The sequence below is a fragment of the Haliaeetus leucocephalus genome, unplaced genomic scaffold (genome assembly GCF_000737465.1).
Source record: "Haliaeetus leucocephalus isolate CR32 unplaced genomic scaffold, Haliaeetus_leucocephalus-4.0 Scaffold240, whole genome shotgun sequence".
NCBI classification, from domain to species: Eukaryota; Metazoa; Chordata; class Aves; order Accipitriformes; family Accipitridae; genus Haliaeetus; species Haliaeetus leucocephalus.
The window spans coordinates 5,978,327-6,003,645 of NW_010972676.1; the positions used below are offsets into that span (position 1 = coordinate 5,978,327).

Here is a 25,319-nt window from a genome sequence, read left to right on the forward strand (position 1 = left end):
AAGTACAAAAGGACACAATGAATTTGCTTTTGAAATACAATAACCCAGTGCCATTGGCAGCACTTTCTTGGGACCAATGCTGTACAATTCTGCTGGCGTCACTGGAATCTTTCCCAAGATGAATTTGGCTCAAAATACTTTTCAAATAGACAAGTCAAAAGCTTAAGAAAATTCCTACAAAAGCCACCATCCTTTCTGCAGTACCTGTGAACTGTGTACACATATAATTCAAATAGTTAAAGTGCCAGAAAGCCTGTATATCCTGAACTAAGCAGCAGCACTGTCAAGAAGCAACATTACACCCCTGGCACCCCGACTACGCGGCACGTGCCCGTACACGTGTTACCATTACACAGCAATATCCTTTACACAATATCCACTCTCTCAGTCTCTGGCTTGGAGCCCTCATCACAGAAACCATCCCTCTCCATCTTCTGCTGCTCCCGACACTCTCGCGCCTCTGGTTTGCATTTTGTCCCTCAGCTTCTCCCTCCCCTCCCTCCTGCTCCTTTCACCTTCTGCCTCTCTGGCCACGAGTCTCCAACACGAGCCCACCAACCCACGCAAACAGAGCCCACAAGCAGAGCAACAAGTGCAGCAACTCAGCAGCAAGGTCACAGTTTCCACATTAGAGGCGAAACCCTGGCCCAAAGGAAGCTGCGAAAACTGTAGGATTTCTGCCAAGGTGACGTCTGGCCCCAGGCAAGGTCCAGACAGCGGGAGACAGGGGAGGGAGACTACTCCCAGCCGATCCCAGGCGTGCAAATGAAACAACACTATGATCCGGCAGGTTTTTCTCAGGTGTGACACCCATGGATACTACCTGGTCTCTGAGGAAAAATCATTGAGATCGTTAACAAGGTCAGCCTGATGGCAGCATCCTTCTCACGTTACAAATATTCAGCACACCACACAATCCAGGATGGTAACAAGAAAAAGTAACGTGCTTTAAGGTACACATGGGAGTTATGCAGTTTAAATAAACTTCAGGACTGCATTCCTGTGAAATCTACTGAAGGGACTGTCCCTTTGGGGCAAACGCCAGGATTATTACTCCAAGTTCTGTATTTGTACCTGTTGTGGATAAATACTAAATTAAAAAAAACCATGCAATAATTAGAAATAGTCCATTTCATGTTTGTACAGCAACTACTTTATTGTTTTCAAATGCAAATGTTTGCATTGTTTGCTATTTTACAATTTTACAAACTAGGTATAAAAGACCATAAATAAATGACATAAGTTATGTGTACCTAAAATTCGGGGGGGGGGGGGAATTAAAAATTAAAACAAAATAGAAAAATCTATATATCTAACCCAGAGATCATTCAAATGCATGAACCAAGAAATGCTGTTAGATTTTTTCAGTATGAACTAAATTATAATATGCCTTATACATTCTAATTTTAACCACAGTCCTTGCATATTCCAACATACTTGCAGTGATACAAAAAAATAAATGCACTCTCTTTTTATTTGTCTGATTAGTATTTCAGATTTTTTTTCTTCTGGTTATGAAAATGTCACGTAAAAGAAAAATACTGCTTTTTAAGTCCTGTTTACTGGTTACTTACCAGCCTTTTGTATTTTATACATATATATTTTTAATACATAAGATCCATCACAAAATTAGTACAGCAAGAAACCCAGACAAACATCAACCAGTGGTGTGTGAGCAGGACAATTTCTTAACAGAGGCTGATCATGCGAGACAGTCCTGGTGATGACCTCTTTGAAACGAGCGGCAGTGCCACAGCACTTGCTTTTCTTTCGCCCCCAGCTCCATCTGGAGCAGCCACGGCCGTTGGCACCTCCCAGCGCCCTGACCATGCCCGGCCTCTGCCGACGGCGCGGATGCCCTCGCTTCCCTTCCACAGACCTGCCGCTCCTCCTCCGCCAGAGCCAGAGCAGGCAGAATTACGGTTAACGATAGACTCAGAGGGTGAGTGAGGAAGGAAAAGAGGAGGAAGCAGGAGCAGCTTTGGGACACCACTTTACGGCTCTGGTCAAGGCTGTGCTCTCTTTTAACGCAGCGCATCCAGCCTCCCCCGCGACTGCTGGAGTGATGCCCTGTCCTGTGGCAGTTTGCTGTGCTGCAGTGGGTACCGCGGCAGAGCCAGCCCCCCGCGGCCAGGAAGCAAGCGGGGAGCGTGACCTGCCCCGCTCCAAATACCCAGCAGCCGTACGTTCCCTGGGCTCTAGCACACAGCTCCACTCAGACTAGCTTATACTACGTTAACAGTGAATTCTCCAAACACAAAAAGCTTCTCTAGGTAGTACCAGTAAGTTGCAGCACTGTTCCTCGGGCCACGGAAGAAAGAGTGCCTTCTACTGCACTTCACCAGCTCCTCATCGCCTGCACAAGGAACAGGACACATTTCACAACTCTCTTGTTAGCTACTGTAACCTTACAGGTCTTGTTGCATTTTTGTTCCTTAGCTGTGCTGGGAGCAAATGAAGTGTTTTGATTATTATGTTACAAATTTTCACAGCTTGCACACAGAGCAAGGTGCTTCTGTGAATGAAAAATTGCATATATTTGTTCGCATTCAACAAGTCTTTAAAATCCTACTTTTGCAGATAAAAAAGGCTACTTAAGAATTCAGTTCAGGGTTACCAGTGGATGGATATGCAGCTGTTGCCTCCATCACCTTGCTATTGAGAAACTGGTCGGTCTTGATCATGAACAGGGCATTAGTACAAAGAAACGACACTTATGAAAATCTTTAGCACCCTTATGGATCCCGCAATCCACAACTCCAAAACTAACTCAAAATTGCCCATTTCAGGCTGCAGAACAACTCATTAAGGTTAGTGTGGCAGCTAAAAAATACACTTATAGATACAGAAATTTAAACATTTTTTAATGTGTGTGTTCTTCCTACCATTGCAGACACGAGCTATTAGCCTGCTCTCACATGACAGGGGACTCCTGCACTTCCAGAGATGTTTTCGGCACATTCACAGGCAGTTCTACACACAAGGTGACTTGCACGCAAACACACGCACACAAGCACACATACGCACCCTTTCAGAGGAGATAATAATCCATTATCCATTCAAGAAAAAAAATATATTTATATCACTGCAATGGCACGTTTTGTGTAAAATGTCACTTCAGCAATGTATATAGGCAGCTCACAGGAAAGGAGTTCTTTGCTGCGGCACCTGGCCTGGCGTCCATGGTAAGATGTATAGTGCTCCGTCACTGGCATTTGTCCAAGATGCAGCAGTGACAGCCAGGGGGATGAGGAGACAAAATAACAAAATATATAAATAAAACCAAAGGTAGGAAGAGAAAGCAGAAGGGGAGAAAAAAAAATATCCAGAAGTCTGCAGGGCTCTGACACAGTACATTCCTGAAGTGACAACTGGGTGCTGAGTTTCAATGAGTTAGTTATCTCTCAGTGAAGAAAAAAACCAGAGTGGGTGGCATGAAAAAAAAAGAGAAAGTAGAAGTCACACTGTCTTCAGGGACCGATGACTGTTCAGCATGTGTTTTCCAGAATCAGTGCTATGGAAGACGCAACTGTGGATCCAGAAGGCTTCACGTCTAGTCTATGTTTCTCCATGGTCAATATGATCAATAGGACGGGCTATGAGGCCATGAAAGCAAAATCTAATTTCCCTGTACAAAAAGAAAACACATTAAACAACATGCAATGAGACAGAAAAGCACACCTGCCCAAATGCCTCCTCTTAGATTTCCCAGCAGAAGTACTGCTGTATGTAGCCAGCCCCTCCTTGGCTGCTGCAATTGCTGATTCACATGAAAGGAAAAGACCTGAACTCATCTCTGCCCCAGTGAAGAGGTGACATGGCAGCAGGTTCGTGGAATGAAGCTTCTCCCCAGAGAGGGGAGAAGGATTTCCTACAGGACAGGGGAGAAAGTAGGAAGAGATGCAATTCCCCCAGAAAAGAGCGGCTGAACAGCAAATGCAGGAGGCTGCAGCGCGTTGACGTGCTCTCGCTAGCTGGTTCGGCCGTCTTGGGCCAGTGAGACAAATACAACCAGCAGTTCTCAAAGGGTGAGAACCCTTTGTCTTCCTTGTCCCTTTTCTTTCTTTTCTTTCCCTCACACTATTTCAAAGTCTTGCTTCCATTCTTATAAACAGATATGTAATCTCTCTATATACATTTATATGTGCCACCAATTTTTTTTAATCTGCTCTCCTCCAGCCAAAATCACATTCAAGTGGATGCCCCCTCACTGGCCATATTTTATCACAGAGAACACAACCATCAATGGCAGTTCTGAAAACCTGGCATCTGAGCTGCCTTCACAGTTTTCATTCTATAGGGACACCATTTTTCATTTTGTGTGGAAAATATTGGAGTGTTTTGAATTACTGTTACTAGACTCCAAGAAAGCAATTTTACAAATTGGCCAGAAAATTGGGTGTATTTTGCTTTTTACGTAAAAACACAATCTCAACAGAATGCAATAGATTTACAGCATGAGGAAACTTAAAAGTATCTCTACACTTAAGAAGCAAAAGAATTTTTGCTGCTGAAAGTACAAGTGTCAGGTCTTTAAAATGAGTAACCACTTCTTACGTTGCCTGGCAAAATGACATTAAAACATGCTGGTTTAAATAGTTTTTTAAAAGAAATCTTAAATTTCTTGAAATGGAAAAGCTGTTATAAGTAATACTGCAGAACAGTTTTTACTAAGCTGTCATGACTTGACAGGATCCAAATTTAGCATTGCATATTCTGAACAAGTTGTTTTCCGAGAAAGTTGGGGGTGAGGGAGAGTTAGTGGTTAAAATCAGCAAGTTATTGTTAAAAGTGACAAAAAGTGATGTGAGTGACAATACAGTAAGTGTGACTTGTCCAACTGAGTGAGCTGGTTTGGATTTAGAATAAATGTAATTATTGAAAAAATCTGACATATAAAGCCACTAAATCGTTTCTGAATTTGCTGTCAGGTGCAGAGTGGGACCAAAATATTACAGACCAAAGAACCAGTCTTAGCGCCATCAAAATATAAATCTCATCTTTCTGACACTGTGCCTGGCACAGCTGAAACACAATCTCTGTTCCAGAGGATGTGTCATGAAAATCGCCCTCCCACCAAGCACAGTGTAAGTGGGCCTGATCCTGTCTCTTTTCTAAGGTCATCTCATCACTTTGGTCCTCGAAAGGACTTTAAAAGGAATCTAATTTATAAACTCTATTCAAAAAGAGCACTAAAAGCTTTAATATAAATAAAATTCAAGACTAAATGTGTTCAGAGCTTTACCGGATAAAGCTTTATCCTATGTGACCTAATGAGGACAACCACATTCCTATAGCAGTCACCTCCACCTAGCAACCCAGAGAATGCTTCCACTCACTCAACCTTCCATCTATTTCTTAGAGGAGTTGGAAGGCAGCTTTTCAAGCAGGTCATGCTCCATCTTGTTTGCCATACTTGCAGAGGGGCACTTAGACCTTAGCCATGTAGCCTACACCTGGCACTCAAACCCACAGTCACCTTGATAATCCAGCCTATGGGGCTGGTTTCAAAAGTGAAATTTGGTTCCCACAGCTGATGAGACTGGATCGCCATGTCTGAAGTGTAACGCTGCTGCTTAACACAGAGCTATCACCATGCCTGACACCCAAACTGTGCAAAACCAAGAAGGCTTCATGCACAACCCCATTTCCTTCTGCTCCCCCTCCCATAAAACCACTGACACAGCAACTGAGACTGATCGTTCTAAAACACAAATATTGGTTCTACTGTAGTTCATGAGAGAGCAGAAAAAGTCCTTGGTTCTTCTTGGTGCATTTATGAGTATCTGTACTTTACAAGGTTATTCTTACTTTCTATGGGATCAGTATGTGGGGGTTTTTCCACCCCAAAAATAAGGGCATCCCTACTGGTCTCAATGCAAAATGGGGTCAAGCTCTTAGCACTGAACTGAGTGAGCCCCAAGATGTACTCCTGCACCTTGTCTGCACATCCTAACACGCAACAGCTTGGGAGCAAGACCAGGTTTTGAAACAGTGCAATTTTCACTGTCATCAAATAGAGTAAACAATGGGAAACACTAAGCAATTAGTCTGGGAAACCAGCACAGGTTCACACAAACCAGTTGGGAACCCCAGATAATACATACCACAGCACTTTTTTTTTTTTTTTCTTTCCCCAACAGTGATGAAATCCTAGCACAGTTTAAGAAACAAAGCGCCATGAACATGTTGGACACTGTACTTCCACTGACCTTCTCCATGTGGTAAAAGGAATCACTTCTTGAAAGAGAAAAGAAGTCTGAAAGCTCCACAGCCACGATTGTCACAGCTGACTACTGGCAAGATGTTCACAAAATGTCTTTAAGTGGTTAGGCTTCAGCATGGCACAACAGCAGCCAATAATCGCCCCAGAAGTCCAGTTTCGCCCAGTAATCCATGAGGTGGGTCATTTCACGTCTCAAGCCCGTAAATGAGTAGATCACTAATCAGCAGGCACTGATTAGCCAAATGATATTCTCACTGATGTTTCTGCAAGGTATTAGTGATGCTTCAAGTCTGCAAAAAATATCCTAGGGCAGATTCTTCATTCCAGCGAAAGATGCACAACGGTGGCTTCACCCACAAATAAAACACTATGGTTGTAATCCTACAGGTCATAGGGAGAAGGAAAGTAATTTTGTTTTTTTTTTAAGCACAGTACCTGGCAGCAAACATAGCATCAAAACTTGAATGTGACTTTATATTTATATAGATACATGTATTTTACATATCATTGATCAACAGAGAAGTATGTTCCAAGAAACAATTTGTTCCAGGTCTGGTTTAAAATGACAACTTGTCATTTCTGGAGGCCCCCCTCCCAACACACACACTCAGTTTCCGCAATCTGTACATCAAGCAATGCTGCAGATCTTTATTTCGACGGGCGAGGAGACGAAGTAAAAAAAGTGCAGTTCTTCAATTAAAGTGCATGGATGAGGTAAACTAATTTCAAGAGTTTTGAGTTTATTCAGTACTGGCTTAGACGGGAACCATCCTGCCATGCATCTGTTGCATTTGGGTGCGCATTGCTTGAACGCTGCTCAAGATCTTGTTCTGGTGCGCGATGGCAGTGATCCCGATCCTTGCCAGGTCACTGTGAAAAGCAAAAGAAGCAGGGGGCTGAGAACTGTGGATCAGATGCTGGTGCAGTGAAAAATATTAAGAGTCAACCGCAAGCAACATAGCAAAAGCAAGGCAGATGTACAGAAATGTTTAATTAAATAAGTGAAGGCATTGTGGAGGCATTTTAAAGTTATCCTCCATCCAAATGAAAGGCATTCCATTCCTTTAATGAGGGTAAATATATGCAGCACAAAGCAAAAGAAGCCGATTAAATCCAGATTTACCAGGGTTTTTGTTATATTGCTGAGTACTTACTCCTGGTTCATATGCACCACAGCCTCTAGGGTGGTATAGCCAGCAGCTGTGAAGTTATCCTTGTATCGCTCCATTTTAATGGCTTGGAGCCAGTCACCGACAGAAACAACCGCCGAGAACTCAGGGGAGCTGGGATCCAGCAGGGCTGTGCTAGGTCTGGATGCCAAACAGTGAAGGGAAAGAGAAATGGCGTCAGCTGGATCACAAATCGCAAACCAAAGTTTGGTCTCCGCAACAATTATCCTCAATGATTAGGGAAAGTAGGAGCAGGATGTTGCGCCCAGCAAAACTGGTGGCTCTCTGCACAGCAGCATAGATCAATGCAAGAAACTTAACAAAATGCAAAGTAATAGGCCAATTTTTGCTAAGAATGAATTTGACCTTAGGTTTCTATTTTTGCTTTCAGATCTAATTTGAACCACAATGCTGCTTACAATTTCCACCTCAGATGCAACCAATTTCATAGAAAATGCTTTTACTTCAAAAACCAAAGAAGATGGCAATGCTGGAAGGCATTCAGCCTACTGGGTCTGTATCTCACAGGCAGCAATGCAAGACCTTGCCAGTCCTGCATGTGTCAGACCTCAGCTCAGCAACTATAGAAACACTACTGAAGTATGCACAAAGGAACTGGGAGCTCACAACCTGCCAGACTGGTTTGGAGGGCGGGTTCAGATAAATTCTGTTTCTAGCCAGGTTCGCAGGCAAGCTCAGTGCATTCAATCAAACTGAGGACAGCAGGGAGTTAATCCCCTCTTTAATCAATCCATTCCTGACCAACCTGTGTGCCAGGAATGGTGGGAATCATGCAAGCTTTGATCTTTGTTTGCACTGTGGAATGTGCTTCTCATTCTCCCTTGCACAGTTTTGCGAATAATTATTTTTACAAAATTTCCTTCTCTTATTAATAAATCTTATTTATTATTTTGTGTCTATTGTAAATCACAGTTTCATTAAACCATTATAAATTACTACTCTCTATCTAAACAAGCCAATTATCATTTAGCAATTTAACTGAAAATGCACATCACCAAAGATTAGGCGTGCAATAGCAGTTATGTCTTGCCTAAAGCACCGAGTACACGCTGGTAATACTTGGTATAACTCTTCTGCTGTATTATCTAACACAAGACCAATGATGGCAACCTAATTATACACAATTATGCTTCACATATAAAGTCATATAATATATTAATGTTATATGCACATTTGAAATTCATATTCCAAAGAAAAGAAAAATAGAGATCTATAAATAGCCATGAACATGAAATGACCTTGACAAGGCTATTAACTTACAAACACACACACACAAAATGACCTTGAACAGGCTATTAACTTCTGTAAAATCTAGCTATTTTCAAAAAGCACCTGTAAATTGGAAAGAAAGCAAAATGGAGGAGTTCATGCTGTGATTCTCAAATCAAATTATTACAGCAGATCATACTGTGATCCTCACCATGTAAATTATTTAAGCCTCAAGGGTGGATACATTTTTGCCAGGCTACCAATGCAATTAGGGCAATCTGGAGGATACGTGGTGATAGTGGCCTCACAGGGTTAATAATCCCTCTTCTGATAATGTACATTGTAAGTAAGAGTCACAAAGGGACCTACAAGTTTTAAAACAAAAATAGCTTTTTCCAGGATGTTGCTCTGTTGGAGGCTGAAACAGAACCTCTGTTACTCCTCCGCTGATTCAAGAAACTTAATTTTGTATTGCCCAATGGATATTTTTGTACCTTCCCTTCTACTGAAAAATATTTTCCCATTATCTTCCTCATTTTGTTTCTTTTAAGCTTCTTTTCCATATTTGCTGTAAGCACATTTACCTGACAAAGTGAAGACATTTGAAAAAAACAGAACAAACCTGGTGTAAATTAGTAAAGTTCCTATTACTTCAGCAGTGTTTCACCAGCTTAAACAAACTGCTGATCTGTCCCAACAAAGATATTTTGGTTTTACCCTACAACTCTGGGAGTTTCCTTCCTACTGCGCTTCTTTTGCACATACCAGCTATACCATGCTTAGCAAACAAAACAAAACACAAATGTAATGCAGGATCGGTGGAGACATGAAACTGGCTTTCCACAAAATTAAATTCAAATTCACATAAAAATTAATCCACACCTTCCCAATGCCCGCAAGGCGTTGGCTGTAATGCCATAACGCTCATTTGCAAATCCTACACAAATCTAGGGTTTATAAAACTTGATGAGGTACTTTTCCTGCAGAAAACCACATCACTCCTGTTAGCTACACTGCATTAAGGCTACCCGTTCAAGTCCTTTCACTAGGGGGGAGAGGGAAAAGATGCAGAAAACTTTGTCTTCAAACAGAGCTTGCCTGCATCAGAACTTTTTCAGGATGTGCTTAAGACTGTGCTATAAAACTGGTTAGCGTTGGTGTGATACAGCAACAGCTCTGCTCATTTGGTTTTCCTTCTCACAGAGCTAGGAGAGTCTGGGGGTGCCCAGCAGGGTTCAACAGCATGCCAGCACAACCCCTTGACTCTCATGCATGGTGCAATGTCTGCTGTACAGTCTGGCTCTGCAGAGCTACAGAGCACGCTTTAATCCCAGCGCAGAGGTTTAGGTGACTTGCAGTTTTGCCTGTCATTTCCACTGTGCTCCCTCATACATCACCATTACAAAAGCACAGCTGACCTGGAGCTCTCGCTGCCTGTCCTCTTCAGGCTGTTGGGGTTGCGGATGAGTTTGTCCAGCATGTTGACAATCTGTCCAAATTTAGGCCTGTCACTGCGTTCCTTCTGCCAGCAATCTAACATCAGCTGATGGAGAGCAATGGGGCAGTCCATCGGGGGTGGCAGCCGATACCCTTCTTCAATGGCTTTAATAACCTATAAATGGCACAATTAGGAAGACATTAGAGAACATCAGACACTACTCACATCTACCAGCTGAGTATCATTTATCCTAGGGCGATCCAAAGTATGGAAACAAATCCACAGTTAAGTGAAACAACATGGAAAATTGCACTCAGACTCAGGCAGTTGGTGGTCTCAGAACTGTCATTTCTCCTCAGCAATTCAAAACTAAAAGGCTACAGCATCCAAGGAACACATTAGATACAGAAAGGCAATGTATCACAAAAGAGCACATGGAATACATGGATGACAAAATAGCCCAGGTTAGAATTAAGCAACTATCCTCGTTGGACAAAGGGTTGGAGAAGCAACAGTTCTACAGCAAATCTTTAATATCTGTCAGTTTTGGGTGCAATATGTTGAAGACGAAATTTTCCCCATCATTTTTAGGGTACAGCAGATCACCCCCTCCTCCCTCTCCTCCTGGGCTAAATCATCTCTGTCAGTCATACAGACCTTGTAGAGAACTTGTTCTCTCACCACTGTATGCTCTGAACTAAGAAATGCAGAGATGGGAACCCTTTTGTGCAGCTTAATCAAGAAGGTTACAGAAGTCCAATGCAGCAGCTTAAGTAGGTATTTCATATTTAATAGAAACCAGAAAAACTCACAAGCTTAAGTAGTTTCAAACCCTCCAAAAAGAGCTCCAGAGAGCTCAGTACTGTGATGGCTTCTTAGCTCTCTCAGGAGAACGGGACGTGACCAGGACTCAATTCCGATACGACAGGGACGTGACCCAAGCCTTCAGATCTTAATTAATTGATATGACTTTGCTGGCAAGATTCACCATGAGACTAGAGACCAGGAGTGCACAGAGAATGAATTGCACTAAATTCCCTCATTCTGGTCTTGTCCAATTAGTGGCTAAAATCCACTGGGAGGAAAAGGTGAGGGATATGCTTGCACTATTAGCAGCTATTCAGTGACCACAAACAAACTGGCTCTCACTACTCCAGAAAGTAGGAAGATTCTTTTGATTTCTCTTGATTCAACAGACACTGAGAATAATTTGAAATCCAATTCTGCTTTGTTGTGAAAAACACTGCTCTCACCTTTGTTAAGGAGAAAAAAATGGTATGTCTACGCCATGTACTAAAAAGAGGATGCAAAGACAGTAAGTAATATTGGCTTTCACTGTCATGTTCAAGACAGCTTTTCAACATGGTCTAGCACCGCACATTAGCAGTGTATACCAGCCTAATATGCTAGCTCTGCGTTTGTTGCATTGAGCTCCACTGTGCTGTGTAGACATGCCTGATATAACTAAGACACATCTGGTGTTTTATTTTCTTGCTAAGTCTTGATGACTTCCTGTTAGCAAAGGAAGGCAAGATTGGGTGCCAGAAGAGACATTTCACATCAGAAGGAAATTAAAATTATATCCCGTTTAGATTAAATGCCATCCGCATCTAGATAGTCTTTGAAAATATTCAGCTCTACATAAGAAAGCAGACGACTTGTAAAATGACTTAACCACTCCCATGACCATATATTCACATTAACATTTTCTTCTTCCTTTACATGTTTGTAAATCCCCTGGGAAAAGAATTATGGATAATCTATGCCTCATTTTCACTGGGATTTTTTTTTTCATTTAATAAAAATTCTATTAGCAAAAGCTCTTATTAGCATTATTATTAAATACTCTTCTGGCCTAGCAGCCATTGTGCATGCTCCCTCTTGGAATACACTGAAGTAGTCCAGATGGTACGGTTAAACAGGACATGCATAATTTAAGAATGGTCATTTAGGAAGCGGCTTTTTAATGTCCTCGGGGGGCAGCTATGCAATTGTCACAAGGATGCTCTGACTGATAATCAGAATTGGATTTCATTATGTGTTGTTTTAGATACCCTACAAGAAATAAAATCCTCTGGAAGAATTACAAGCATACTGGGGCTTGAAGAATTAACTCCTAATAGGAAGCCCCATTAAATTCAAGTGTTTTTTCTTAAAGACTTTCAATAAAGTTGAGATTTAATATCAACATTCAAATCTTCCCTCTCTTGACGGTATTACAGTCTGACAGTTTAACTATATTTGCTTCCCTTTCCTCCATTCTTCTTTCTTACGTTAATTGCTTATAATATTTTTCCTAAAATTAAAAAAAAAAAAACCAAAAACATGCACAAGTTACACAAGTTATAGACCCTAACTTGAGAATCCCCTATTCCCTGAGCAGAGACCAGGCTTGAAGTATTTAAGGAAGTCTTAGTTCCAGAGATGGTCCCTGAGAAAACAGGAATCTACCACCCATGATATCCTTTTAAAAACCTGGAGTAAATGTCTTGTAACCATACAGCAATTGACACAGAAACACATCAGCAGACATCTAAGGACAAAGACAAAGGCGTGGGGGGAAAGGGAGAGAAAAGGAAGAGGAAGCTCAGAAGGAGACTCACATCTTGATTGGACATATCCCAGTAAGGTCTTTCTCCATAGGACATCACTTCCCACATGACGATGCCATAGCTCCACACATCACTAGCTGATGTAAATTTACGGTAGGCAATTGCCTCTGGTGCAGTCCACCTGATGGGGATCTTGCCACCCTGTCACAAATAAAAGAAATCACAGGCTAGTGAGTCACTGACCCAATAATGTGCATGGCTGACACTGTTCTACACTGCCATTAAAAATACAAAATGGTTATCTGTACGCAATTCCAGAATCCTTCTTAAAAAGGCTTCCACTTTCTCTTTTTCTTGCCATAAAACTGTCAGATCCAACCAGGAGGCAATGCTGCCCATCTGTTTTCTTTAGTCACAAGGAGGCGAACCAGTAAATTGTTAAATGTATTTTCATCAGCCCTCTGAGAGATCTCTGCTCAGGGCTATGCTGAAGCATGAGAACAAGCCAGGGGTTTTACAAAGTATATATTAGAGATTTAGTTGACAAAACAAATAAGTACATGCTGTTAATTACTATTTCCTTGCTTGCCTGTCTGACCTGTTTGGCCTGTTTCAGAAAAATGGGATTATAAAAGTTTTGCTTTTCAAAAAGGTAAAATAAAGAGTGGATAAACTGGGAAGATTTATGAATACTGTGGTGTTTCCCATGGGCAATATCCCAACTCCTACCAGAGATGTGAGACGGCAAGCAAGCCTCTGGGCTCTCCCAGTCCCTGTGGGAGGAGTTCAACACCAGACCACAGTATGAGGCTGCTTTTGATGCCTGTTGAAGAGAGCTGCCTCTTGTTACAATACTTCTTTTTAAACAAATAAAAACACTTGGGCATCTGATTTGGGCCACTGAGGTCCTGCACTGTTTTAAGAAGAACTCACTCCATCCTGTTTATCTGATTTTGCCTTAGCTGAGTGATCCCAGGCCAGAGATTTCTCCTTTTGTTTATGCTATTATGCAAGGTGTTTTTAATTGAGCTTTTGCTTTCCTGCAGTTCCATCTGGGGAACGACTTAAGCTGAACAAAGGTTTTAGGGTTTTTTTCATTTCTTTTATGCTTTTTTGATTAAGTTTATTTTGGTAGTTTTTTTCTCAGCCATCTTCTAGATAGTTTTTACCCATAACTGAGTGCAGCATGTGCATACTGAATGGTTTATTGTTCTAATATCTCTCTCAAGTGTTTAATATGGACTTGTTCCAAAGCCAAGTGAAATCAAACGGGGTCCTTCTCCTGGCGTCTTTGGCCTTTGCATCAGGCCCTTTGTGAATCAGGTTGTAGCAGTATGTGCCTTGTGTGGCTAGAGGATGCTCTTACTTCAATGAGTTATACTACTAGCAGGGAGCAGAACACACCATTCTCTTAAAAAAGGCTGCTTTAAAAATTGTATTTTATTGCATCATCTCTGGTTATGAAAAAGCTCTACTCCTCCTTTCAGACACAGATGCATGGACATTGTTTATACATGGTTGTCATTCTAAAAATTGTCAATAAGCTCTTTTTATTTAGCTGCTTGAGTACAGTGGAGTTCATCCAAATTTTCCTGATCCTTCATTACTGATACCATATAAAGACAATGCACTGTAAAGCAAATGTCATTGATTCCCTGTAGTTTACTCCTGAGAGCAAACATAATACTATATCTCCACTCACTAAATTCAAAGGGAAACTTTTCAATCACTTCTGTCTTACCCTTGTGTGTTTGTCTAAACTTTGATTTCCCTGAATACAGCTTTTCAGACCTCTGCTTCTGCTTCTTCCACTTGCCACCCTTATGAGCGAGAAATACCAAGGCTAGCCAGCATTTAATACTACATGAGTCTATCCTTCCCTATAATGAACTGTGAATCCGTTAAAGGATGAGTGTTGGGATTAAACTGCAAAATCTGAGTGCTGCAAACAAACTCTGCACTAGGGAGAACAGATGGAGAATGGCAGATATTTAAAAACAAAGCAAATAAGCAATTAAAAAAGGAGACTTTATAAACTCTGACTTTTGTTTCTTCACACTCATGTTAATTACAGAGGTATTGGTACAAAGCCTGGTAATGGTCAGGATGTTGTTTTGTGGCCAGAAGTACTTGCGTTAGTACTATTCCACAAGCAGCATATTAAAATGGCTTTAGCAAAATTAGTTAACAGTGGGATGCTGAAATACAGATAAAATGGGCAAGAAACAAAAAATGGGAACGCAGGTCTCACTCTTTTCCCGGTCCAAGTTATTTAGGTCAAATTTATGACTCGCTTTGCGATGGGCAAAAGTGGATTTTTTTTTTTTTATTTTTTTTTTGGTGGCTTATCTACACTTGCTGTATCAAACCTCAGTGGGACTAGCCACTTGGAAATCATTATGCATGTCTGTAGACATCAGAAGGAATAGAAGCCCAAGCTCTCTTTTCTGGCATCAGATTCCTGTCACGCACTCTAGGACACTGAAGGAACTAGAGGAATACATGGGTCACACCCTCAGAGAAGAAATACTGATGTAGCTGCTGATGTAGCAATACACTACATCAACTTACAGTAGCTATGGAGTCTGGGCCAATGTTTATTTTTAGATTGTGATACAGGTTTTCACTTGTGACTGAGATTATTTTAAAACCAACCATTGTCACCTCCCACACAGTCAGACAAAACCAGTATGTAGGCAAGAAAACTCACTGGACATTTTCTTTCCCTCCTTACCCGTGTGGTATAAGCTGCTTCAGGGTCATCTTCCAGGACTCGGGACATGCCGAAGTCAGACACTTTGCAGACCAAGTTGCTGTTGACTAGTATGTTTCGAGCAGCTAGATCCCGATGCACGTAGCTCATGTCAGACAGATACTTCATTCCTGAGCCAATGCCACGAAGCATCCCCACCAACTGGATGACTGTAAATCTGCCATCATTCTTCTGCATACGGGGAAAGGAAGAAAATCACAGAGCATTAAGCTAAAAGCTACCTTATTACCATTGCTGAAATTGGCAAAGAGCGTATCTCTGGATTCCCATCTTCTCTCAAATAGAATGCAATGTTATTTCCTCACTCTCCTGACTAGTGTCTATAATTCACCAGTAAAGTAAGAACCCAGAGGTTCTGTCACAGCTTCCAGTGATGCAGTATCCAGTTTGCAATAAATCTGGTTTTAATGAGTCTATACCACTGCGATGCTTTCAAAAATAGAGCAAATCAGAACTGTTCCCATTAAACATGGATTATTTAAGACCCTGCTATTTTAAACATTACATTTATTCTATATTCTTCTACTTTACATTTATGCTGGTTTTCAATAGGAGCAACACCAGAAAACAGAATTTCCCAAGCACAAACATAATTTCTCTAAAAATGCTGAATTTTCAGTATCTTTCTGCAAAAAAAGAACCAGAATGAAAACCAGAAAATGTTTCCCAGTATAAAATCTCCTTAGCTTATTATGAAGAAATCACCTACCCTGAGGAAGGCATCCAAGGAGCCATTCTCCATGTACTCAGTTATGATCATTACCGGTTTACCTAGAGTTCACATAAAGAAAAACACAATTCCTTGATGAACATCGATGTTAATGGGATAAAAATGGGTTGCACATGATTTTACTGCCAAGACACCTGGCTTACACAATCTAATTTAATTTGAAAAGCACCAAGCTTATGCCTCAGCTGTGGGGAGCAAGAGAAGGAATATTATAGGACAGAAACATTTAAAGGGCCCCATCTGAAAGGTTAACCCTGTGGTTGACTCATTGACAAGGTCTTTAACTAAAGTGGCTCCTGTTCTCTAAGGAATATATGAATTGGTAATTGAGAGCTAAGAAACAAAGATCTGTTCAAACTTGACAAAAATCTTTAGTGTAATTAAATTGCTTGCAGACTAGAAAGCCATCCTCTTTCAAAATGGAATTTGTGAATGCTTTGGTCTCTCTGCCTCTTTCGAAAGATCAACGCTTTAGGCAAGTTAGAAGCTGTCAGCAGCTACAAGGTATTCCAAGACAACTGGATTCAAGAATGCAAAATACAAGCTGTTCCTCTCAACTTTCTCTGTCCCAAATTTGTATTCCATGTCTCTTGTTATTTATAAATGAGCCACAGTCATTTGCCTTATGAAATCAACCACAGGATAAATGATTCAATGAACTGTGTCACATGTGGGGCATAGTGCTTCAGCAGCACTCAGCTTCCCATGATGCAATACAGAAAGCCAAGCTGGGCAATCTGAAGAGAAATGTAATGTAATGTTTCTGACATAGGGATGCTTTCTAGGCACTTTCCTGCCTAAACATCAGCAAATACATAAATAATGCTTGATGATGTCTTTAAGAGCTTTACAAAGTCATACGATGCTGAAACTGAAAACATTTAGATACATACAAGTAACACTAATTATTTCATGGGGTTAAATCATGCTGGATATTCAGCACCTAGATATTTGCAGAAATATGTTCAATATCATCTCCATTCTAAAAGTGAGCAATGGGAGATGTACAGAAGTGACTTATCAAAGGTTGAATGGCAAAAGCCCGGTCCCAAGATGAGCACTGTTAAGCCCACCTGAAGTCAAGGAAGCACCTGATGATCAGCACCAGGCTGGCATGGCAACCCTTCCTCCCAGTTATGCTTTAGCTACAGGAACTACAGAGTTTCTTCCTGAATAAAAGACAGCGTCCCAGAGAAACTCTGCTTCTGTACTTACTGGAGCAGCTCTGAATAAGGGAACATTATGGGGAAAGAATGATTCAATAGACATGTCACCTAGGTTGTAGATAGCTCAATTCTGTCTTGGCATCAGAGGTATCGGAACTACTGAACTTTTCCTTGCTTCTGTCACCAGCAAATATCTGCTCCAGAACAACCAGCTATGAAATTACCCTACCATGAAATGCTGCAGCATTGAAAGTTCCCCTAATCATTTCTACCTCAGTGCATTTTTCACCAAGATGCTTATCTCTTCGTTTGTCAGGGATTTCCACTTTTGAAGTAAACTTTTTTTTTTAATTAGAAAACAATATGCTATAAGGACTGACCGTACCGAAAATTTCACTTAGGCCAACATCTATGTGCGAAACATCACTTATTTCACTCATCGTTACTTATTTCACCTTTTCAGTCCCAACCTATCCTTTGCAGGACTTTTACTGTTCCTGCTTCTCCTTCCCTTCCCTACTGTTATCAAAACTCTTACTGTTTTGGTCCCATGCAAACTGGCATGCCTGTGAAATGCCAGTCTGGCAGCTGAACCCTTTACCATCTGCATGACTGCAGCAGAGAAGCAATGGTATTGCATACAGCGAACTTCTCTGGATGAAGAGCTTAGTGACCTTGGCTGAGTACTTGCACCCTTAAGGAAAGGGATGTGATAAAAAATTGTCCTCCCTCTAATTCACCTTTACAAGCATTCTTTGGCGGAAAGAGAAAAAACTCTAACCAGATCTGCATATGTCACTGTTTCATTTATCCTTTGCAACTGTGACCGGAACACTTCCACTGAACAAATACAGCTAAATGAGTTTTAATTAACCTTCCTCAATCAAAAGATACTATGTCAACGCAGAAAGGAAGAAAGGGAGACTCTTTCAGTGCATTAACATGTAATTTCATTACTCAGGCACTTCTTTAGCAGGGGAGGGGGATAGAGAGAGAAGAAGTTACCATCAGTGAGTCAATTATTAAAGTACTTGACTAGCAGCCAATAATGTATTCATGGTTTTTTGCTGCCTCTTTCAACCCCCCATCTACACCACTATTTATCTCACATTTTAATTTTCAGTTTATTAAATGCATTCATCTATCACAGCATTCAGAAAACCTATGGAGAAATTGAGACAAATGTCTTCTTAAGCAGCCCTGTTTACCAAACACACCAGCTCTGAGGTAACCAAGCTGGCTTGCTGTGGAAGCATCGCTTACTGCGAGCCAGGCAATGAAACATTCTTGGGTCAGGCTACCACCTCCTCAATGAAAATTTCAAATAATTTTAATTCAGTGACAACTGCATTATGCAAATGCATACAGTCATTTACAACAGCTAGAGCTCTAATAGCTCAGGGGTTTCCAGCTTCAGTGGGATTTCAACACAAAGATTCCCCTGTTGCCTTTCTTTTACAGAGGTGCTAGAAAAATCACTGTCTGTAGCAAACACTGTGGCCTGACCACAACCCCCCCTTCTCTTTGTTACAACAACAACAAAAAGAGAAAGAGAGACTTAGACCTGCAAAATTTAAACAGAGTATTATCTTTTAATTTCAGTTTTGAGGGAGGCCCTCAGTAAACGATGGTCAAAATTAGTCCAAACCCCTATTTTCCCTAGTGGAATTTGTCTTGAAAAGCAAACAGCGACACACTGTATGAGCCATCTTCAACAACTGTGACAGAAGGCAGACTAGGAGAGGGAAACACAAATGAGCAAGGGTAAGATTTCCAGAAACACAAGTGGCAAAGTAAGCATCCAGCTCCCACCGACATTCAAGGACAGGGTTTTTCAGTGGTATCGATGGCTTTGACAACCCTCTATGGGACATACTTCGTTCTAGTAATATTTTACTTTTTAACTTTGCAACCATACCTAATTTTAATTCCTTACGCTATTAATACCCTGCATTCATGTTCACCATGCACACCATCAGCTGCAGAAGGTAAGCTCACAAATTCGACCCTTTAACAGCAGCTCACAAGATCACTGCTTTCTTTGCTACCCTGAGCATGAGCCCCTACATCCAAAGGGTCTTTTAGGATTAGTGATCAGTGCCAGGCTTTGCCAACATGCTACCTAGGGCAGTCAGAGCAGAGAAAATAACTACCTCATCACAGCATCACCTTATCAAGTCAGACCCAAGCATGTCTGTCTTACAGGTGTCTTTTCAGTTCTAGCCTACAAACAGCATCCAGCGAGTGCTGTCATTCTCTTTCTAAGGCAGGGTTCATGGCACAGTGAACGCTAACAGAGTTAAAAAAAAAATACCCCAAACCAAACAAACAAAAAGATCAGCCAGGTAAATTCTGCAGAGTGAAATTATCACATCTGTAAATCAGAGAAAACAAATAAGCAAGTTTCACAATAAAATAGCCTACTTCTTTTCAAAGGCTTGCTCCTTACATCTGTGCTTTGTACCTTAAACATATAACTGTAGTTTTGTTTTGGTTTTTTTTCTCCCAACCATTTTAAATTCTTTGCTCACCATCTGCTTTTGCCTATCCTCTAACAATCAGCTCAGTCTAGCAAAGATGTGAAAGATGCCTGCTTGGCATAGCAAGAAGGGGGAAAAAAAAAGCCAAGCCCTGCAGTATTAATTCCCCCTACAAAATCTTGTACAAGCTGCCTACAGATAGAGTATCAGTTGAAACCATAAACCCATTTATAGCTGACAACAAGATTAATGACTTGTCCTGCACTGATTTCCTCCTATTAGCTATCAGTGAATCTGTTCCATCTGTCATTTCACAGGAAAGAGGGTAAAAAGAAAAGAAAAAAAAACCACAGCACACACCACCACAGACTTAATTTCTCAGTGACTTCCAAATTGACCTTGTCATGAAAATGACCTACTTACATTTAGTAACGACACCTTCCAAGTGGATGATATTGGGGTGGTCAAATTGTCCCATAATGCTGGCCTCACTCAGGAAGTCTCTCCTTTGTTTATCAGTGTAACCAGCTTTTAGAGTCTTGATAGCAACACAGATCTCTCTTTTTCCTGGTACTTTGAGACGGCCGCTGCATACTTCACCAAATTCCCCTTAAGGAGAAAGGCACAAGAATCCATGGTCATGAACATGAAGCATGCACTAGTGCTGTCAAACTGTTATGTCAGTTCATTTGGGGGAACTGTCATACAAAAATCATAGGATCCCATGTTTCCTAAAAGCAAATTTAAAACTATATTTACAGAAAAAAAATGCAAAAGTCCTGGCACTTACCCACACCAATAACTTTTTCAATCTTTATGCAGGAGGCATCAATTTCTTTGGCAAATTCCCTCACAGCTTGGTTTGGATCCTCATATGTAAAAGGATCCACATATGTTCTAACACCTGCAAGGCAGAAATGTTTTATTTGAAGTCACTGATCTACATGCTGCTGAACACAGAACATATGAGACCGAACCCTTAATGATATACAACAGCAAAGAGAGCGTACAATAAAAATGTACTGTAAGCCAGGAATGACTGATGAAGGAAGGAAGGACTTAATGTATTTTTCCCACGATGCAATTTTTTTTTAATGTAAACATTTAATATTTCCCAATATTGATGTAAGGAATCAGGCTTTTGCCAATAAATGAGCTTTACAAATCACTGCCATCACTAACAGGCCAATAGCCTCTCTATGGACCTGTGAGATTAAAACACATCCCATTTCCCTTTTGTGAGCCAAGAAATTCTGAGCCTAGGTCCTAGGTTTGGTACCTGGATGACTGAGATGGAAGTAATGGTAGGATTCAGTCCTGGAAAAAATGCAGCAAAGTTCATATACCCTTTCCTGCAGGATTGCCTCCGGCCCATCCAGAAACTGCTTTAGCAGAGTATTGTGGGGAAAAAATCATGCCTAGATATCACTGGCCAAGAACAGATGTCTTTCAGGGGAAAGCAACAGTGGAAAAATTTGATGAACCTTTCTCCTGTCTGCTCCCTCAAAACTTTTTACCCAGATATTTCTACTTTTCCTGTTACTAAAGTACATAGTTTTGAAGAAGGAAGTTTGCAAGACAGGAAAACAGAAACATATTCATCTCAAGAGCAATGTCATCCCTTACTCCCCAAGCATCAGAACATGAGACATGTTTTATGAACCAAATCAAAAAACCCAAGCACCACTGCCTTTTACCTTGGTTCAAATGCTTCTCCTCATCTGCCTCTTGCTTAGCCTTACTGTACTTACTGCGCCTGTCAGAACAAAGAAAGAACATTACAGTTCAAAATAAGTATCTTACTTTGAGACAAGCTCAGTCTTCTTGACCTGCTGAGACTTGAGCTGTTTGCACCTGCCACAACCTGTGTTCAGCAGCTCCCCTACAACAGCCCATGACACAACATACACCTACCAGCGGGGTAGGAGACTCCTCTCAAATTGCTCTAAGTCTTACTGGCATCAACAAAGCATCAAGGGAAACACAAATCCATCTGTATCTCAGCATTTAAAGAAAGAAAAGAAAGCTTGCATTTTGGCCACTTTTTTTTCAAACGTCTATTTGCAATTCTGTGCAAAAAGGTACCAAACTGCTTTTTAGCCCTATCATGTATGGATTTAAATGTTACAACAGAGGTGTTTTGGTAGATTGATTTTCAAACATAATTAGGCAAATGCCAATACCAACACACTTATTTAACTGCAAATTTAAAACTGGAAACAAGTCTGTTAACACAGAAATCGGGATGGCAGCAAAAAAACCCCCTGACCATCAAAAATGCAGATCCCAAGGATGTTGTTTATTCTTTTAATCACTGTACAATTGAAGAGGGCAAAGAACTCCTCCTGGCAGAGCTCCTCTACTAACCCTCTGAGTTGGAGACAATAATGTAGTATAGTATGTTAATTCTATAGATTACTTTTCTACACCTACGCACATGATATTGTATCCAGTTATGTATTTAATCAGTTCAGCTTTACACTTCAGTGGGTAAGTGGTATCAAGAAAAGTTAATATAAGAGGTTAGTCTGTTAGGGAAGATATTGAGGAGTCAGCTCAGCCAAATCTGTACTGGGATTTGAGGTTCCCCAGCATCTAATGGTATGTAGATGTAGAGATTTGATTTGGGCTTTTACCCACCATTCACAGGAAGTTCAGAACCAGGCATAAGAACAGACATTGCCGAAGAGAAGGGCTTATTGTTGCTTACTCCTTAGTTTGCCTGTTCCTATGGAAGTCCAAGTCTCCCAGCGTGTCAGACTCAAGTTAGCTAACTGGCAAGAGACTGGGCTGGAGTGAAGGGGGAAGGCAGAAGGAGAAACCACGCCCAGAGAACAGGAGGCAAACTGGCACTGCCTGCAACATGCAACCCGCTGCCTGGAGTGGGGCAGGAGATGACCAGGTCTGCCAGGGACACTGGTGTGAGACTGGGTTAAAAGTCTGAAAATGGTGAATGGGTACAGGAGGAAAATGGGAGTGGCTGAGAGAAAGACCTATCAGGAGATGTGAGTTAAAAGGGGTCCAAAACTCGCAGGTAACAGGAAGAAAACACATGACTGAGAGCCTCACTTGCAGCAAATCTTCCTGAGTCTCACCATTCCCCTCCCGTCAGCAAAACCCTTCTGCCCATTAGCAAAAAGCATCTCACTTCCCACTCTGCACCTGGCCTGCGGGGAATGGCAGCTTCCCATCGCTGTCAGCTGAAAGGCCATTTCCCAGCCTTTGTCTTTGCAGTCTTTTAGTGCTGGGTGTTAAACACACTACGCCAATAATAAAAGCTATAAATTAACCATGAGACAGAAGGAAAAAAAAATCCTGTTTGACATGTGAAGCTACCTGATCTTTGAACCAAACCTCACAGCTCCCAAGAACATCAACAGGACTTGTGTTGAGACATAAAAAGCAGGTACACATCCAACCATAAACGGTTGGGAGCTTCTTTTCTTGATGAAAGTCAATTAAACACAAATGGCTCCAAATCACAAGAAGAGCATTATTAAAAACCACACTGGGTCCAAACATCAATTTAAACCATTTATCTGCCCGAGGACTTACAGCAATGGTATAACAGAGCTGAGTTAAATAAAAGGACTATGTTCTGCTCCCAGTTGCTGAACTGAGTAAGAAGGAAGAGGCAACACAAATCTCACGCAGTGCTGTACAGGACCAAGTCAGCTAAGGAGACTGCAAAGATGGTTTCAGGTATTATACAATTTCTCTCAGGGGAAAGAAAAAAAGGAAGAAAAAAAAAAGATTCTGCATTTTAAGCAGGACCCCTTCAAATTCATTTTATTAATGTTTAGACACAGATGGGAAATATGAAACACAAACAGGCTTTGCATGAAAGCATTTTAAGTACGAAAAATGCTCTTTATCTTATTTTTAAAAGTACAAGCACCTGAACAACAGATAAAAAAAATAACCTTCCCCTACTAAAACCCAAAGACATGCAAAAAGCAAAGGGAAACAAAGGGATTACTGTTCAAGCAATATAATGGTAGCTTATTAAGTTTAAATAATACCTTCCGAACTAACTACCTACTTCCACTTCTCCCTGTGTCACCTGTTGACCTCTCCTGCTTGGCTGGGGGCAGGACACTCCTGCCTGCCATTGTCCCCCAGAGCAGCCCCGGACCCCGCACCATGGGGCACGCGGGGCTGGAGCTGCCTTTAGGGGCAGCTCACCTGAGTGGCAGAAGGGAGCCTTTGTCGCAGATTTGAACCCCGTAATTACAGGGATTTGGGTGGTGGTGATTAAATAGCCGGCGTTCAGGAAAAGAACACAGAAGCTTTCAGAAACTGTGGTAGTCAGAGACACAGGCTGACCTACAGGTGGGGGCTGGCTTCGAAGAGGAGGTAACAACAGAAGGTAATTAGCACGCACTGAAGTGAAACAGCAAGGACCCGGTGCCGCACCGCTGCTCCCACCTCCTCCTCTCCAAACCAAAGAGGGGCTGGGGGTGCTGCGGTGGCCAGGCACCAGGCTGGCGGAGCATCTCATCCAACACTGTCCGCAGAAGGTGGGCAAATGCGTTCAGCTGTTGACGGAGCAGAAGATAAATCAAGCTACCAATTGGAAGAAACTTTCAGATGACCAGAGGATTCTGTAGGTCCATCTTACTCCACGCAAGCCCTTTTAGAAAGTGGCTCTTTCTGTTTTGGACTTTCCCAAATCCTTTAGAACTCTATTTGAGATACTGTAATTTCACTCAGTGTTCCTGCAGCAGGGGGTTTAGAAACACTCATGCTACCTCCTGCACTCTGCTCTATGGATACACTCATCTTAACCTCAGTAAGTTTAAACTAACATTTAGGCAGATTAGGTCTCATGTTAACACAAACGACGTGGTCGCAGGACAGAACCAAACAGCTTGAGCTGCCTGAAGGCAAAGTCCTTTGACAAATTCTGTTGTAAACATGAATTTTGGGATTTGAGCAGTGACTTGAAAAAATGTAACGCTAAATTAGTAGTAATAACCCAGGGTTCAAAAGTGGGCACCTACAGCATATGCCCAGTTCGCACATTTGGCTCACGGATGCAGAAAGGCCATGTCTGCAGGCCAAAGCATGGGTTTGATTGTACAAATACGACTTTTAGGTCACAGCTAGACTACAATACCTCCTCATGGGGACTGTATGGACAGAAAAGCTTTTTTCTCATCTGACGTCATTTTGGAACAAAGTATAATTATTTTGCTATTAATTTCTGCTGGCGTAGGAACATCATGAAATATCCCCAAAGCCCACACCTCTAAATGACATTGGTAAAGTGGTTAAAATCATTAGAGTAATAGTGACTATTAGGTTCTGTTTATTGAGAGCTACTTCCAGCTACTGGAGAGCCATGTGTTGAGGAAGGCTATTAATTAGCAAGGCACCACGCATTAGTATGCACAGAGCAGTTTCACTGTCCTAGTATTTCATTCATCTTGCTGTCTTTCCCCTTCCACAGCCTCTCTGAGACCTACCAGTGCAGAGCTACGGGACATCTCTGAACCCATGGCCACCAGCATACTTTTATCTCCATTCCCACCAGTGCTTGGACCAGCCTTTTG

At 41.5% G+C, this 25,319-nt stretch overlaps 1 protein-coding gene across 1 annotated transcript in view; it reads right to left on the reverse strand.

Annotated features, from left to right (window-relative positions):
• Positions 1–3,532: 3,532 nt before the first annotated feature.
• EPHA4 (EPH receptor A4) overlaps positions 3,533–25,319 on the reverse strand; it is a 104,894-nt gene continuing 83,107 nt past the window's right edge. The window contains exons 8-17 of the mRNA XM_010568269.1: positions 21,462–21,520; positions 20,555–20,668; positions 20,188–20,373; positions 16,098–16,159; positions 15,350–15,559; positions 12,667–12,816; positions 10,044–10,237; positions 7,381–7,536; positions 6,213–7,096; positions 3,533–3,628 (exon numbers count right to left, since the gene is read on the reverse strand). Coding sequence (XP_010566571.1) covers positions 6,982–7,096; positions 7,381–7,536; positions 10,044–10,237; positions 12,667–12,816; positions 15,350–15,559; positions 16,098–16,159; positions 20,188–20,373; positions 20,555–20,668; positions 21,462–21,520 — 1,246 coding nt within the window. The 3' untranslated portion in view covers positions 3,533–3,628; positions 6,213–6,981. The remainder of the gene's footprint in view (positions 3,629–6,212; positions 7,097–7,380; positions 7,537–10,043; positions 10,238–12,666; positions 12,817–15,349; positions 15,560–16,097; positions 16,160–20,187; positions 20,374–20,554; positions 20,669–21,461; positions 21,521–25,319) is intronic.